General features: G+C 37.1%; 1 protein-coding gene across 5 annotated transcripts in view; it reads right to left on the reverse strand.

The window, feature by feature from the left end:
• ANKFY1 (ankyrin repeat and FYVE domain containing 1) overlaps positions 1 to 18,433 on the reverse strand; it is a 72,631-nt gene that overhangs the window by 35,286 nt on the left and 18,912 nt on the right. For 2 of the 5 annotated variants that reach the window (XM_010987922.3, XM_031469492.2), the window contains exons 3-5: positions 18,046 to 18,164; positions 4,600 to 4,735; positions 166 to 289 (exon numbers count right to left, since the gene is read on the reverse strand). In XM_010987922.3, coding sequence (XP_010986224.1) covers positions 166 to 289; positions 4,600 to 4,735; positions 18,046 to 18,164 — 379 coding nt within the window. Of the gene's footprint in view, positions 1 to 165; positions 290 to 4,507; positions 4,736 to 7,629; positions 7,722 to 18,045; positions 18,165 to 18,433 lie in introns of those variants that run through there. The other 3 variants (XM_031469493.2, XM_064495050.1, XM_010987923.3) reach the window with 3 other exon arrangements.

Consider the following 18,433-nt stretch of genomic DNA (forward strand, 5'->3'; position numbering starts at 1 on the left):
AAAAGGAATCTCAGAGATGATCTAGTGCAACTACTTAGCCTTCAATTTTGAGGAAGAGGAAACTAGGGGCCAGAGTGGGATCTGCCTATGGAACCAGGTCTCAAGCCCAGGTCTTCTGACTTTCAGTGCAAGTGCTTTGTCCACAGCCCTCAAGCCCACACTCACCCAATGACTCGCTATGATTTCTGCACAGTAGTTCATCAGCGTGCTGGCGTTCAGCTCCTCCGCAGTCTGATAGAAGCGGATGCAGTTCCTGACATTCACCAGAGACATCACACCCTTCTCACATCTACAAGACAATACGAATGGTGAACAGTATTACTCACAAATGAACAAACCAAAGCAATACCTGTGTACTGGTTGGCTATGTCCTCCAACAGCACTAATATGTAAGGTTTAAGCACAGTAGTTATGGATAAATGATAGCTGAGCTACCATGTTTTAAAAGTACTAGAATTTCATTATTAATAGTATATTATTCATTCTGGTCAGAACCAAAATAATCTATAAATAAACATGTTAAGCATACCCTGCCCCAACTGCCTTGAAAGTAATCACTTGAAACTTGCTGATCACACACAGGCAACTGTAACATCAAACACGCAACAGGCCACATTCAGTCCTTTGATATTTAATTGTATGGGACACATTTGCAGTTCCCGCCAGCACAACTCTTATCATGCAACCAATGTGACTTAGAAATAGCTTCAAATATGAGGCTCCATGCCTCAATAAATGAACACCTCCTCAAAAGTCTTTCCAGGGGAGAAGGTATAGCTCAGTGCTGGACTGCATGCTTAACATACATGAAGTCCTGCGTTCAATCCCCAGTACCTCCATCAAAATAAAATAAACAAATAAACCTAATTACCTCCCACCCACCACCAAAAAAAAAAAAAAAAAAAAAAAAGAGAAAAAAAATCTTTCCAAATGGTGATCTATATGGTATGTGAATTATAACTTAATAAAGTTGTTTTCAGAAAGTCCACTTTAAAAATCTATCATGAATAGGAATGATTGAGTTAAGAGTCGAAATACAGTACACCAAGACAGAGAACTGGCCACGATGGATGTCCCATAAAGCCTGGTAACAACAACAATCACAAAATCACTAATAAGAGAGCACCCTCTACGTCAGGGCAGAAAGGGCTGCGCACAGGCACGCAGGTAGGCAGGCAGGCAGGCCTCTGGCAGCACAAAGCAGGCACGTGCCCAAGCCTAGAAGATGCAGTGCTGGGCAGCCGCATGCTTCTGCTGCCCCAGAACTCCTGGAAACCCTGGTGAGCCTCCAGAGAATGGGGCCCGGGGGGGAAGGAGCAGGCGGCCTTGCCTGCACATCTCCTCACAAATCAGATTCACCTCCAAGGGCAGCAGAGGAGCCTAATATGGTGACACCCCACTGTTGCTTCTTCTGTCTCACTAATTCCCACAAAACCCCTTTTCTGATTACAAGGGCAGAACGTACTGATGAGAGCCAAATGAACCGTGAGTTGAGGTCCACTAAATTTGAGGCCAAACTACACAGGCTCTCTGTGCCTCCATCTCCTCTGTGAAATAAGGAGAGTACTCTATTTCAGGTATTTGGAGGAGCTCTGTGTGTTTTTCAAGGTAAAGGAAAATCATACAAACTCTGCACAGTCTGAGGTACAAAAGAGGCCTGCTCGCTCGTGTGAGGTCCTTCTCAAGGGAGTTGCATAATTTAATAACTAATACAAATGGGTTTCAGTACTACTATAAATGAAAATAACTGATTAGCTAGCAGATAATTCCCAACTTTAACAGGTGAGGTCTGGATAGTAAGTGCAGCGGGAGATAGGGAAAGAAAGGAGGAAAGTCATGAGAAAGACCTGGGAAGAAAAGGGAGCAAACTTTCCACAAGTGAGACCTTAGGCAAGGAGCAAGACTGACCCTGGAGTCATTTCTCCACCTCACAGTAAATGCAGGCCCCTATTTTATTCCAAGACCTGAGGTGAAGTACTTTGTTGTTAAGCAACATAGCGGACTTGGCGTAAAGAAGCATCTTGCCCAGGGCACTTTTAAACCAAATTGTTACAATATCTAAGTAAGTCACTATAGCAATGCGTAACAGTGTTCTATTTCTGAGCCCCTGCTGTCTGGACCACTAGTTTCCCCAAACTCTCTCAAACCACAGCAAAGTTTGCTGCAGTCATTCTGACCCCAGGCTACGGAATCAGAGTGTTCCAGGAGAAAAAGCCCTTTCAGGAACTTTTATACCATGTTCACAGTGACAAATATTCTAACATCCTGAAACACGGTGTGATCTCAGGGAGTACTGACTCACATCTGTAGAGCACTTTGCAAAGCATGTTTACAGACAAAAATGCCGAGAGTCTGAAAATTCCATTCTCCTCCTTACTACTGCCAAAAGACACTGCAACAAGATACTCAACTATGTTTCATGAGGACAGATGTTCTGTTACAACTGGCAGACTCTTCATTTTCACCAGACTCTGGGATCCCCTGAGTGTCATTCACTATTTGGATAGCCTATAAATAGTGACTGACATGATTTACACAACTGAAGCATGTCATCATATTTAAAAATTCAGACTCTCAGTTCACATCTTCTATTTGAAAAGTAGCAGGGCAGACTAACTTTCTTCTGAAGGGATTTTGCTGTTGTTAATATATGTTTTTAATTTTCCAGTACAAAAAAGATAGATGCACAAAAATGATAAGCCTAATTTTTAAAGTACAAAATCAAGCATAAACTCACGCGTCCCACAAACTCCTGCCCAGTCTTGTATCCACCCCATGTGTATAAATATAAGACATAGGAAAATTATTGAAAGGATAAACAACAAAAGGTTAACAGTAGTTGAATTACAGATTATTTACTTTTTTCTTTCTATCATTCTAAAATTTCCAAATATTATATGCTGAACATGTCGCTGGTAATCAGGAAAAAAATTATTATATTAACTTTTTAACATACACTATTAATTCTCTCTCCTTTTTTTAAAGAGTGTTTCCCTGGTAATACACAAAAAACTTCCTTTTCATCAAATTGGTGACTGCATCCCCAAACCATCAAGATCCCTACATTACAGAAATGAGCAACACCTGCTTCACATTTAACTGCACACATTTGTGTTGGAGCTCTTCCACTATTTTAAATGTGTAATTTCTCCTGCAGACAGCAGTGGGCACTCTGTGACCTTCTAAAAGCCAGCACTGAATCCACTGCTAGGTCTCTTCCATTCCAGCTCTTAACAAAGACGTAACAGATAACAGCTTACACCCACATCCAACAATACAAAATTGAGCATCTGGTAATGTTGATAGTTATGAAGCCTAATCAGTAGATAAACAGCAAACATTTTAATTAAAGAATCCATTACACAGATTACAATTATCTAAAACTACTTCAACCCCAGGGCATTTTATCAAAGCAATTTAATTTATAAGCAAGTTGGACAAGGTCAATGAGAGAAAGCTCATAAAATCTAGGGGAGAAAAAAGAAGCAGCTATAAATCATGCTCAGTCTAATTAAAATCATTTCATTTCACTCTTAGATGACTCAGAAACTCATCCAAAGAAAGGCCTTGACTAAAGTCAGCTTTGCTAACCTAATACTTACTGTATGTGCCTACGAATCTTAGACCTGTTTGTTTCAGTTACTAGGTTTAGGTATTAAAATGCACTCAAGCCCATGTCAACCACAGACAGCTGGGAGTAACCTGTATACGGACTGTGTGGAGCACAGCAGCCACCTCATGGGAAACATCGGCCCCACAATGAAAACAGAACAAGCAGCTCTAGGAAGCAAGGTCTCTCTTGACTCTCTGAAGGCAACACAACAACACAACAAGGTGGGAGTGCTTCTTGATGGCGAAAACTCTCTCTTCACCCACCCAGGAGAAAAGCCACTCCTTCAGGCATGGAGGAGAATACAAAAGATGACTAAACGATGTAAAAAGATGCTCCACCTGCCAAACTGACTACCAAGGGCCACATCTCCAACAGAAACCAAGGGGCATTTTGCCTGATATCATCTGGTCTATGTTTTGTTTTCTGTTGTCCTAAAAGGCCAACTTGGGAGAGCAACAGAGAAAATGCAAAATAAAAAACATAGCAGGCTATCTCCTCGGGACCCCAAACAGCGGTATCAAATGAAGTGAGATGACAGGAAACATTGGCTGTGAAACTCCCTGAGCCACACTCCCATGGATTAATTTAGGATTGATGTGTTTCTAATAAAGAGAGTATGACCGAGAACTTCATCCAAGTAGATACAAGAGAGAGTAGAATAAAATGTCAAAGGAAATGGTACAGAAGGAAAAGTTGAGGGGTTGGACACTGGATCATATCAAATTCAGCTCATCAGGTCACACAATCATGTAATCTCAGGTACTAAACCACTGAAAGAAAAGAAAATACTTAAAAGCCTTGGAAAATTTAGCTGACAAGGTAACACAAAGCAAGGGAGATCAAATTCTCTCCCCACTACTGCCTTTAAAAGAACACCTTGCAAAAGTTATTTACATTAGCAGAAGGAGCTGTTTTCCCAGAGCTTGGCATAATTAAAGCTCAGCCACCACCATCTGAGGTGCTTGAATATATCTGCTGTGACTTGCCTCTCCCTAAGGAGCTGTAGCTGAAACCGATTAGCTAGTTTCATCAACTCAGTCAGGAACACATCATCTTCTCTGAACTCCAATTCATCCGTATAGATCCAGCGAAGCATTGTCACTGTCACCTCAGGGTTAGCATCTGGTTAAAGAAAAAAAGTACAAAAAAGTTCAAAAACAAAGCACAGATGACATACTCAGACCTTCTTGAGGACCCCTAAAAGTTGAGGCTAATAAATTCTGGTACACCCAACTCAAAGAAATATCACACAGTCGTTAAAAACGGTGATTAAGTATTCTGGGTACCATCTGACTCCAGAAAAGTGTTACAAAGTTTTGCGAGGGGCTGTAGGTAGGGGAAATGAAACTAGTAAAGATGTATAAAGTAAAAACTGGGGGAAAATATTTTAAACATATGACAGAGTTTACATTCTAATAAAAAGATCTTAACAATTAAAAATGAAAAGATGAACATCCAGTGGAAATATGGGAAATGGATATAAACAGGTAATTCACAAAGGTAAATAAAATGGCCAGAAGAACCTTACCAACAACTAAATGCAAATTTAAACTACCACACATTTTTTTACCTCTCAGACTAGCAAAGACTCTTAAAAGTGCAAAACCTTTTACACAGAAATTATACATGTAGATTATTATCCTAAGGAAACAGCTGAGCAAATATAGAGAAATACAAGATAGTCAATGCAGTATTATTTTTAATAATGAAAAACTGGAGCAAAACTCTTACTAGCCCAACAATGGAGAACTAATTAATTAAATGACAGAATATACTATAAAATTTTACAACAACTAAAATTAATTAAATCTATAGTCAATTAAATAGATACTCACTATATAGCAAATAAAAAAATAAGTGGCTAAAAATATAGGTATTAAATTATCTCATTTTTTTGTTAAAACATATTTGTGCCTGAATATGCATACATTCACACACCCCCCCCACCACATATACATAGTTTTGTCTCTCTCCCATCCAAGTACTAACCAGGTCCAACTCTACTTGGCCTCCAAGATGAGACAGGATCAAAGACAGTCAGGGTGGCAAGGCTACAGACAGAATGACTGTCGTCTGTCTGTCTATCGATCTTTTGAGAGACTGGAAGGATATACACTAAAATTATCGACCCTTGTAGAATTTGTAACTAATTTTTCTTCTAGCATATTTCCTCCCTGATTTTTATTTTAAAAGCATGCATTATTTATGTAATTTTATAAGTTAAAATAAAGATTTTACAGCAACTTGGGAAAATGCTTGGGATGAAAATTATTAAAATATCTAAACTATGATTTCAACTAAAATCAACTCTTGGTTAATCAGAAAAAAGGACAATGATGGTCAGAGGACCACTTAAAATCAAGGTCTACACCAGTGGTTCTCAAAGGTAGTCCAGGGCTAAAAGAATCAGCACCATCTGGGAACCTGCTAGGAATTCTTATCCTCAGGCCCACTCCAGATCCACTGATCAGAAACTGTGAGGGTGCGGCCCAGCATTTGTGTTTTAACAAGTCCTTCATGTGACTTTGATGCTTGCTAGGGTTTAAGAAATTATACTCAGTTCTTGATTATCTAGTAAAGGTGGAACATGCACCAGGAATATCCTATTAATCTAGTGATGAGGCAATAATTCAAGAGCTCTTATTAACCCTTTGTCTTCCAACTACAGTGGGGAGGAGATGGTTGAAGGGAGTAATGTCAAGTTACTGATTTACTTGCAACCACATTAATTCACCGTCATTCTCTAAAACAGCCCAATAGTAAAAAGGAAAAAAAAAAAGGCATAACTGGGGGGGGGGGGGATGGACGGACCCCAAGTGAAAAATAACACACAAAAATGCTAATAACGATTAGGTTAAGGTCTTTTTTTTTTTTTCTCTCTTACCTGTCAAGGTAGTAATAGCACTTTTAAAATGTCTTAAGAAAGAAAACATTTTTAAAATCAGATGAAAATCAAACTGGGTTTATCTAAATAATCTACTTGATGTACTTCAACTAAGCAGTCTCAAATATACAGTACTAGATCCTAGAAGAGTGAAATTCTAAGCTAGTTTTGTAAACTGGGTTTAATGCCTCAGTAGTTTAACAAAAAATATATATATGTATATATATGTAGGCCATGTGATTTGTCCAGAGTTGGCAAAAATGCCAAAACTGTGTGTAGGCAGAACTTACTTTACTGCACTTCATCACACTTTGCAGGTAATGTGTTTGGTTTTTTTTTTCCCCCACAAACTGAAGGTTTATGGCAACCCTGTATTGTCATATGATGGTTAGAAATTTTTAGCAATAAAGCATTTTTAAATTAAAGTATGCATTGTGTTTTTAGACATAATGCTAATGCATTTACTACAGTGTAGTGTAAACATAACGTTTACATGCACCAGGAAACCAAAGAATTCACATGACTCACTCTATTACAACATTTGCGCTTTATGGCGGTGGTCTGGGCGGAACCTGCGGTATCTCCGGGGCATATGCCTGTGCACTCTTGTTCCCCTCATACAGCCTTATCTTGGAAAGAGAGCTCATTCCTGAGGATGAGAACATCCCCAACCACACTACCCTCAAACATTTGCTCTGTGGTAGTTTAATTTTGTTTTAAAATTTGGCTGGTTTCCTTTAATAACCGTACCCCCAATTGTCCAAACCAATAAACTTGACCTCTACAACTGATAAACCAAAACCTAAATAGTTTTCTTAAAAACCACCATCAGCAGGGATGTCCTGGAAGCCCTCAAATTTTCAAATTAAGATTCAAGGGATCACCAAACTTTCCCACTCCTGCCCTGACTCTTCCCTTAATCTCCAAAATACACTGAGAATAAATCCATTTTATTCTCAGTCTCAGAGACTTAGACTAAGCAGCCAGCTGTGTGAGGTGGGCAGAGAACAATGAGCCAGAAGGAGAGTATATGGTTCCAACTGTGTAATTTTAGGCAAATCATGCTATCTCCTTCCAATCTACTTAAGCAAGTGGCTATAAAAGTCAAATGACCCCATAAATCAGGAATTACCTTGAAAAGGAGCAGACTGTGAGAAATGAAACCATCCATGACCTGCATTGGGTATGCTTGCTACTAGAGGCCGTCACCCCCTCAGCAGGCCCAGCACTCAAGCTGGTGAAAAAAAAAAAAAAATCTGTGACTGGGAGGATGAAAAGAAAAATTACACCCAAACTTCAAACTGCACTATAGTCCAGGATGTGTAAAGTCACGCTTTGGCGAATTTGAGATTTTCTATTTGATCTAGTTTTTTTGTTGCTGTTTTGATTCCATTTTAAATAAATGTTTTATAAGACATTTGGAAAGAATGGGAATAAACTTATCTGTACACAATTAACCAGTAAGTGAAGCATACTGAGGAAATTTTGTTACTTAAATCCTCTATTCCATCTGTCAAAACTGAGAAAAGTGCTTTGAATTTCCTACTATGACTGGTTCAGTTGTCTTTGAGTTTCCAACTATTTTCTCTTCATCTATTTTACAGAAAAGTTTTTGATTCATAAAATTTAAAAATCATGATATGCTGCATATTTTATCAGTAAAAACATCCTCTTTAGCCAATTTAAGGATGTACCTTTAAATACAACTTCTTGGGGAAAACAAAAAAAAACCACCCCAAGCCCTGTCAAAAAAGAGTAAAATGATAGAGGGTCTAGTTTTGTTATGGCAGTGTGACAACCCGTCCTATTTTAACTGATTATAGCTAAAAACTCTATGCAGAAAATAGAACTACAGGGGAAAGCAAATCTTGAAGTAATTGCACTGGATGAGCTTCTTGATTTTTTTTCTCTTCATGGCTTTGCCCTGAGGGTAGACCTGTCCAGGAGCAACTCTCCTGTGGTGGCCATGGGGATGCCTAAGACTCCAATAAAAACTCCATCTTTCTGGCCAGATGAACCAGGAAAGGGAGCCCTAAGGGGACGGAAGGGTAAGGGGAGAATCCCAGAGCTAGGAGGGCCGGAGGAGATCCCCTAATCCTGTGTATGAAGCCACACAGGCCTCAGGCTCACCTCTGAGCCAACCACGCATGCAAGAGTCCCAGCCCAGCTTTAAGAACTGAAGCGATATTTGAACCACTACCCACAGAAAGTGAAACAGAACCTGCAATCTGAACCTAAGGAGATTTAGCATTTTCCAAAGGATGACACAGGACCCAGAGTCTAAACAACATGAAGGTGATATCCAGGATACAAACCAAAATCATTTCAAACAGAGAAATATTTGGAAAATATGACCATTTTTCAAGGGAAAGACAATCAACATATTCCAACTTCAAGATGACCCAGATATTGAACTGCTTTATCAAAGACTTGAAAACGTCTAGTATAATTATGCTCCAAAAGTAAAGGAAAACACTTGAAGTCAAAAGATAAAAAATTTCAGCATCTAAACTATAAAAAAGAACAAAGAGAAATTATAGAAATGAAAAATACAATATACATGTAATAAAAATTCACTCAATGGGCTCAAGAGCAGAATGAAAATCGCAGTGGAAAAAGTCAACTTGAAGACAGAGCAATAGAATTTATCCTATCTGAAGAACACAGAGGAAAAAGATTGGGGGCGGGAGGGAAGAGAGCCTCAGAGATGTATTGGGTAGTAACAAAAGGTCTAGTTTATGTGTCATTGGAGTCTCAGAAGGAGAGAAAAAGAGATCAAGAAAGAAAAATACTTGAAGAAATAATGGTCAAGAATTTTCCTAATTTGGTGACAGACATGTAAGTTTTTAGATTCAGGATCATAGTACTCCATCCAAACAAGAAGACACTTGTATTTAGACATATCAGCAAACTGCTACGAACTAAAAAACAACTCTTTATTACTTCACAGGCACTAGAATAACCCCTATCAACAGCAAAACAAAACAGAAAACAGTAAGTGTTGGTGAGGATGTGGAGAAACTGGAACCCTTGTATGCTGTTGGTGGAAATATAAAATGGTGCAGTCCCTGTGGAAAATAGTTTCTCCAAAAACTAAAAATAGAATTACTATATGACCCAGCAATTCCACTTCTGGGTATATATCCGAAAGAACTGAAAGCAGGATCTTAAAGAGAGATTTGTACACCAATATTCACCGCAGCATTATTTACAATAGCCAAGAGGTACAAGAAACCCAAATGGCCATAAGTGGGTGTAAGTATAAACCAAATATGGATACATACAGTGGAATACTATTCAGCCCTAAAAAGTAAGGGAATTCTGACACATCCTACAAAAATGAATGAACTTTGAGATCATCATGTTAAGTAAAATAAACTAGTCACAAGCAGACATACTTTATTATTCTACTTATATGAGATAAGTAAAGTTGTTAACAGGTTATACATATATCCTGTAATCCCTAGAGCAGTGGTTCTCAACTAGGGCCAATTTTGCCCTCAAGGGACATCTGGCAATGTCTGGAAATATTTTTGGCAATCAAAACTGGGGGGCGTGCTATTGGCACTGAGTGGGGAGAGGTCAGGAATACTGCTAGATATCCTATAATGCACAGGACAACTCCCACAGCAAAGAATTATCTAGCCCAAAATATCAATAGCACTGAGGTTGAAGAACTTCACCCTAGATCAACCACTAAACAAGGCATAGAGATAAAGCCCAAAAGTTAACAGACACACTCAAATGAAATACTAAATACTCAAATTACCCAAAAGGCAAGAAAATGAGAACAAAGGGAAAAAAGAAGGAACTGACAGAAAACAAATAAAATAGTAGCCTTTGTCATTAAAATAATCACATTACATATTTATGGTCTAAACACTTCAGTTAAAGAGAATAGATAAAAAGTTAAGACTTCAGTATATGTTGCCTAAGGGACACACTTTAAATATAAAGACACAGATAAGTTGAAAGTAAACAAATAGAAAAAGATATACCATACAAATAGTAAGCATAAGAAGTTTGGAGTGACTATTTAATATCAGATAAAGTAGACTTCAAGACATAGAGTTTTACTAGATATAAAAATTATTTCAGTATGATAAAAGCCACTATTCATCAGGAAGTAATAATAATTGGAAATGTATATGAGTATAATGACAAAGGCACAAAATATATGAAGCAAAAACTGACAATTACAATTAAAGAGAGAACTTAAGAGTTCTGAAATTACAGGAGATGTTAACACCCACCTTTAAGGAACTTATAGAACTAGACATAAAAAGAAAATTTATAGAAAGTCTGAAAAACATTATCAAATACCTTGATCTAACTGACATTTAAAGAACACTACATCCAACAACTGCAGAATATACCTTCTTTTCGAGTGTACATATATTCACCAGGACAGACCAGGTGCTGAGCAATATGTCTCAATAAATTTAAAAGGCACAAAATCATATAAAATGTGTTCTCTGACAACAGAATTAAATTAGAAACTAGTAAGAATGAAATATCCAGGAAAACCCCAAATATCTAGAAATTAAGCAACATTTTTCTAAATAATTCATGGGTCAAAGAAGAAATCAAAAGGAAAATTAGAATACATCCTTAACTAAATGACAATGAAAATACAACGTATCAAAGTTTGCAGGAATGCAGCTAGAGCAGTGCTTAGAGAGAAACTTAGAGCTTTAAGTCCTTACGTTAGAAAATAGTATCTAAAATAAATTACCTAAGGTTCCACTTTTAGAAACTTGAAAAAAAAAAAAAAATCCAAAGCAAGCAGAAGGAAGATAAAGGCAGAAATCAGTAATACAGAAAACAAGCAGTAGAGAAAATTAATAAAGCCAAAAGTTGATTATTTGAAAAGATCAATAAAACTGACAAATGTCTATCTGGACTGATCAGAAGTAACAGAGAGAAAACATAAATCACTAATACCAGGAATGAAAAAGGAGTTACTGCTACAGACATTAAAAGAATAATAAGAGAAAATTATACACAACCTTATACCAGCAAATTCTACAATTTAGATGAAATGGACACATTTCTGAAAAATACAACTTGCAAAAACTGACACAAAAGAAAAAAACTTGAGTATCTGTGTATCTATTAAAGAAATTTATCAAAAAATTTCCCAAAAAGGAAACTCCCAGACTCAGATGATGTCAATGATGAATTCTGTCAAATATTCAAGAAAGCATACAAACTTTCAGAAAACAGAGAAGGAGGGATCACTCCCAAACTCATTTTATGAAGCCTATATAACCCTAACAGAAAAATCTGACAAAGACATTACAAAAAAAGAAAATTACATACCAATATTCCTCATGATTACTGATGTAAAAATCTTTAATGAAATATTAGCAAACAGGATCCAACAATATATATAAAAAGGACAATATATAATGAGCATGTAGGGCTTTCCCAGGAATGCAAGGACAGTTTAACGTTTGAAAAAAATCAATATAATTCACTTTATTAGAATAAAGAAAAACTATATAATCATTTCAATAAGATACAAAAGAAAGAAATAAAATTCAAAATCAGTTCATAAACCTTCTCAAAAAACACTAGGAATATTCAAATTGATAAAGTACAGCTACAAAACACCTAAAACTAACATCTGTTTATAGAACAATTAAAGATCTCATCATTTCCCAGTGAAATCAGGAACAAGGCAAGAATGCTCACTTTCAGACAAACCACTTGTACTCAGATTATATACAGATTTCTTAAAATTCAAAACTAAGACAATCCAATTTTTAAAAGGGCAAAGAATGTGAACAGACACTTCACAAAAGATAACACAAACGGTCAATAACACATAAAACAATGCTCAACATTATTCATCAGAGGATGCAAAATAAAACCACAATGAACTCTGCACCCACTAGATTGGCTAATATATAAACAAAACCCAAAAAACCATATCACATGTCAGTGAGAATGTGCAGCCACTGGAACTCTTACACACACTACTAATGTTACATCCATTATGGAAAACAGTTTTGTAGTCTCTTAACATTAAATAGTCACCTCTAAACATTTACCGAAGAGAAACAAGAACATGTTTACACAAAGACATACACAACTGAGCATAGTAATTTTATGTGTGACAGCAAAAAACTGAATGGAGCACAAATGTCCATCAGTAGGTAAAGGAAAAAACAAATTGTGGTATATTAATACATGGAATACTACTCAGCAATAAGGAATGAACAACCGAAACCACAGCATACTGAGATTTTGGGTGAATCTCAGAATCTTTATGCTGCATGAATGAAGCCAGACAAAAAAGAGTCTACATGCTCTATGATTAAGTCTAGAAAATGCAAACTACTCTACAATGAGTGAAAGCAAATCAGTAGTTGCCTGGGGATGTGGCTGGAATAAAAATAGCCAGGAGGAAACTTTTAGGGAGATAAAAATGTTTGTTATTCCATGTGGTGATGGTTTCAGTTATGTCAAAACTAATCGAACTGCACATTTTTTAATGTGGGCAGTTTATTTCACTTCCTTTATATCTCGATAAAGCTGGAAGAAAAAGAAACCCAAAGGGGGAGGCAGAACAGCACTGTGATTAATGACATGGATTCTGCACCAATTGACCGGGTTCAAACCCCAGCTCAGACACTTACTACTGTGTGACCTTGAGGGAGTTATTTAATATTGCTTCACTGTGTCCTCATGCATAAGATGGGAGTAAACAAGAGGACTTACCTCAAAGTGTTATTCTAAAGATAAATGAGTTAATACCTGTAAACTACCACCACACAGTAACTGCTATACAAAAATTCACTACGATTATTATTAAAACAAACTATTTTAAACCAACACACAGACAAATTTAGCATAACTAAAGATTAGAGAAAAAAGCACAAAAGCTATGTGAGGATTGAGTAAGAGAATATGACCACAGATAAAACAGATTTTTTGAAGCTCTAAGAAAATCTCTGGGAGAGGGCCTTAGCTGTTAGCAGGAGGCAACAAGGCTGTTTGTGTGTCCTCATGACACAGCTGCTAACTTCTAAAGTGAGCAATCCAAAAGACAGAGCAAGGAGGAGATCACGATGCCTTCTAAGCACCTACTGCTGAAGTAACATGTTATTTCTACCACAAATTCAGTCATCCCACACTTAAGAGGAGAACTGGGATCCACCTTTGAAGGGAGGAATATCAAATAATATATGGACACATTTAAAACTACGATGGACATCATCAAAAGGTACACAACATGATCTAATACTTAAATTGAACAACCTTGAGCTGGTGCTTCACATGGTACCCAACAGACACTGCTGTTTCTTTTGAAAATGTAAAGTATCTCTATCCCTGTGAGCTTGCTGTAGCACTTCCGTGCACCTGAGCCCACAGCCTGGAAACCTGGGCTCCTTCCACTGCACAATGCAGCCTCCCAGGTCTGTGCTTCAGTGCATATTCTTCCCTACTGGACTGAAAAGGAGGGAAGGAAGATGTGTTCTGTTCTTTGGAATGGCTTGACAGGACCCAGGATACATTCCAGGAAAGCTGCATGACTCACCATAAACTCTCATGCCAGGAAACCACAAGATCTTTGCTGGAGAAAGCATACAAGAAACCAGCTTCAAAACAGCCATTCTAATGCACTGGAGCCTCTCGGTGTCGGCTGCTATTGCTAAGGTGCTATAGAGAGGCTATAAACAGGTCATTTAGCAGGAAGCAAACTGCTCTGCTTCACAGACAAGTATCCTGCTCTCCTTCCAGCATCAAGATTTGTCACACTGTGTTGAACTAAGTTACATTCTTTCTCTTCCCAGTTGATCAGTCAAAATCTTTAAACTTATCTGTAAACTTAACATAATCAATAAACAAAAAGCAAATTTATATTTTTATCTTTATATTTTGAAACAATTTCAGACTTACAGAACAGCTGTAGAAAGTTCCCATATACCCTTTACTCACCTTCCCCTAGTATTAGTTACCATCTTACAGAACTACAGTACAATTATTAAAACCAGGTGATTAGGACTGATACAATACTATTAACTAATTACAGATCTTAACAAATTTTGCCAGTTTTCCCAATAATGTCCTTTCTATGGTCCAGAATCCAACTGAAGATTCCACATTGCATTTAGTTTTCATGTCTCCTTAGTTTCCTCCAATCGTAACAGTTCCTAAAGCTTATCTGGTTTTTCATGACCTTACCTATTTGAGTAACACAAAACAGTCATTCCCTGGAATGTTCCTCAATTTGGGTTAGTCTGATGCTTTCTCATATTAGACTGAGGTTATGCATTTATGGCAAGAATCCTACAGAAGCAATTGTGCCTGTGTCTCTATATCATATCAGGCACAAAACATTTTATTTTTTTTGAACAAGGCATGATTTAAGAAAATTTTCACATATCCAAATAAGTTTTAAATACTTGGTATACAATGCCTACTGTATCTTCATCAATATGTGCTAAAATTTTTATATAATTAACCAAATTTAAGTTGTACCTGTTCTGAATTTTAAGAAATATTACACAAGAACTTCAAAAGAAAATGGGAGGGGAGGGGATAGCTCAGTGGTAGAATGCATGCCTAGCATGCACGAGGTCCAGGGATCAATCCCTAGTACCGCCATTAAATAAACAACAAACAAACAAATAAACCTAACTGCTTCCCCTGCCCCCTCCAAAAAAAAGAAAGAAAGAAAATGTGAGGCTTAGGCTGTCAATCTAAGAATATAAGTTCCATGCAAATAGGAATGTAATTTTGTTCACTACCATATCCTTAGCACCTTGAAAAGTGCCTGCCACTTAGCATTTGTGATATGAATGGAATAATACTGAAGAAACAAAACACCAATAAATTCATGAAATGATTTTACTAACTCCATTAGAGTGGAAAAGGTTCAACCATTTAGAACACAGCTTTTACGCTATTTATATACTTGTTTACGAGAGCCTATTTCCAATCTCCCTCAACTGCTGGCTGGCCAGAGTGGTGGTGCTTCCAGGTATCACATGACACACAGGCTTCTTAAAGGCAGTTTCAGCTGCTACAACCCCAGATTTAGGCACTCACACCCACATCTACAAGGCAATGCAGCAGGACTGCTGGGCAAAACACACAAACATGAACAGGTCCACAGGTGCCACCACCTCCTTGGAACCCTCTCCTATGACACACTCCAAAAATAAACTTTGTAAGGGGAAGTAAAGATGCCATGTGCTCTACTACAGCTATGTCAGTAAGCGCCTGGTCTCCCAAAGCCACAAAAAACAGTGGCCCTGCAGCCGCTCACTCCTGAAAGCAAACCTTACAGCAGGGATCAAACTATGTTGATTATTTACAAAAGGAGGTATGTCCTGGGACATTTAAAGGCAGTAACATTATACTTTCCTAAACTCTAGAAACTCCTGATTCCCAGTAATGCGATCTTATGGTCAGATAGTCACATGTTAAAGCAGCTCTTAAATGTTACAATGTACTAAAAAAAAAAAAAAGTAAAGGGAGAAGGTATAGCTCAAGTGGTAGAGAGCGTGCTTGACATGCACAGGAACCTGGGTTCAATCCCCAGTACCGCCTCTAAAAATAAACAAATAAATAAATCTAATCACCTCCCCCTTAAAAAAGAAAAAAACTAAAAAGAATGAACAAAGTAAAAGCAAAATTTTAAGTTCAGTATTTAAATTAAGCTTTTAAATACATTAATGCAATTTTCTGTGTTCTTATGTAATTTTGTTTGTTCTGAGGAGCAGTCACATTTCATTTTTCCGCCTCATTCATGTTGGTTGTATTCAATATTTCACAATTATACATAAAACTATGATAAACACCTATGCTGTCTAAATTACCTATCACAGAATCCATCTGAGCAGAAGTCAGATGATAAGGTAAAAAATAAAGTAAAACTTTTTAGTTCAGCTGCCTAACTGCTTTCTAAAACCATCATACCCATTTACCATGTGACTGGCAATGTGCAAGTGTCAATTTCATGAGCCTCACAACTACTGGGATCAATTTTTGCTACTGTAAGTATCAAAAGATGGTAACTTATTCTAAACTTTTTTCTAATAAAGTTCAATATTTGCAACATTTTATTATCTCTTCTAGTCTCTGAAAACTATCTGTTCATGTAATCAAAATCCTATTATGCATTCTATGAAGAATACCTCATGATCTAATGGGTTTTAAACATTATCTATAGTTCTATTATCTGGGGTCAAAAATATGACTTCAAAAGATTACACTTCTAAAACAGAAAAACTCTGCTCAGAGATTTCAATCACATAGACTGGCGCCCTTCCAATAACGACTGTTTCCGAAGTAGGTGTTTTAGTTATATGCATGATGCACATGCACATATATATATGCATGTTTTATATTAGTGTTTACAACTATGAATTATGGACCTCAGGTTAAACCCTAGAAATGATCATAAAGAGACAGAGTTCACTCACAGTGGAGAAGCATCAGACACCTACTCCCCTAAATTCTTGAGATAAATGCCTACTTAACCTGGGCAACACTGCTCGGGTGTTAGTCACCGACACCTTCCTTACCAGCCCAAGTTAGTCTCTTCTGTACTTTAGACATCAAGCAATTATACCACTGCATATATAACCCTGCCCTTAAATGATTCATTAGTCCATTTCCTCCAATACAGAATGAGCTCTGTATGGCAAGGACGGTGTTATAGCTCAGCGTTCCTAGCACTGCACATAGGAAACAGTACCTTCTGAACTGGCAAACCTTTTGAACAAAGACATAATTCAGCAGACTTTTCACACAGCCAATCACTTCTGCACGTAACTCATATCTTAATTCCTGGGTACGCTCCTTACCATGTGTTATAATTCTCTGACTATTAATAGCAGAATTAAATTTAAAATCTGCTTTTTTATTTTTAAGCAGTAGTTAGGCAAGTACTAAATGAAAATGCAATTTTGAAACCAACTTTTGAAAATGATGCTTTTATGTCTATGTAACCACTATATTTACCCAAGTTCTACACTGCATATTGTGGCATAAAACAATTAAATAAAAACATTAAATAGCTCAATGCACCTATTCAAATTTTGAAGACTGATGGTCATCCTTTGATGTTAAAGACAGAATATTTATATTCTTTGGAGTAACTGTTACTTCTGAATTCAGTTCTTAAAGACCAGGAAAAGTACTTTGGCAGTTATGATTAATTTTTAAGCAACTGAACAGCAGGACTTTTTCCTGGAGTAAAAGAAAAATGTTTTTCTATACATGCTCCCATATTTATAATATACTATTACATGAAAAGAGTTTCTGGGCAGATACTCATATTTTATACATTAAAAGAATATTGTAGATCCTCAGATATTTATGACTTATTGGTCATACATTAAACAAAAGTATCCAAAAACTACACCTTATTGATTCACTAATTATTTAACTAGTTTATGGTCACCATCAATTGATAAGAAAAGTATTCTACTTTCATTAAACCACAAATATTTCAAAATGACACACCATAACCTTCTGCCAAGTCCTCTTGTGCTGGGAGTTTTGAGTCCCGAACTGGTCAGAGGCTCACCTGACAGGTCCAGCTCCTCGGTGGAAGACAAACTGGCCAGACTCCAGCTGTCACTGCGGGCCGCCAGGACAAACTTGTGAGCATTGATGTGCCTGCCCCCAACCTTTATCTTCAGATCACTGATGAAGAAAATACCCACAGATATAAAAAGAAAAATGTCATCACAACTAGGTATAGTTAGGATTCAACAGCTGATAAATATATGAGAATTGACTGAACCAACATACATCTGCAAAGAAAAAAAAAAATCACAGCAAAATTAATTCTCTATCTTAGCACTGAATTCTGATGGGTCATATTTATGACATGTTGCTACACATGTTTTCTATTTCTAACTTCTAGCTTTAGTTCACATGGGATGTCTTGCTTTCAAAGACATTCCCTAATG

The sequence above is a fragment of the Camelus dromedarius genome, chromosome 16 (assembly GCF_036321535.1).
Source record: "Camelus dromedarius isolate mCamDro1 chromosome 16, mCamDro1.pat, whole genome shotgun sequence".
Taxonomy (NCBI): Eukaryota; Metazoa; Chordata; class Mammalia; order Artiodactyla; family Camelidae; genus Camelus; species Camelus dromedarius.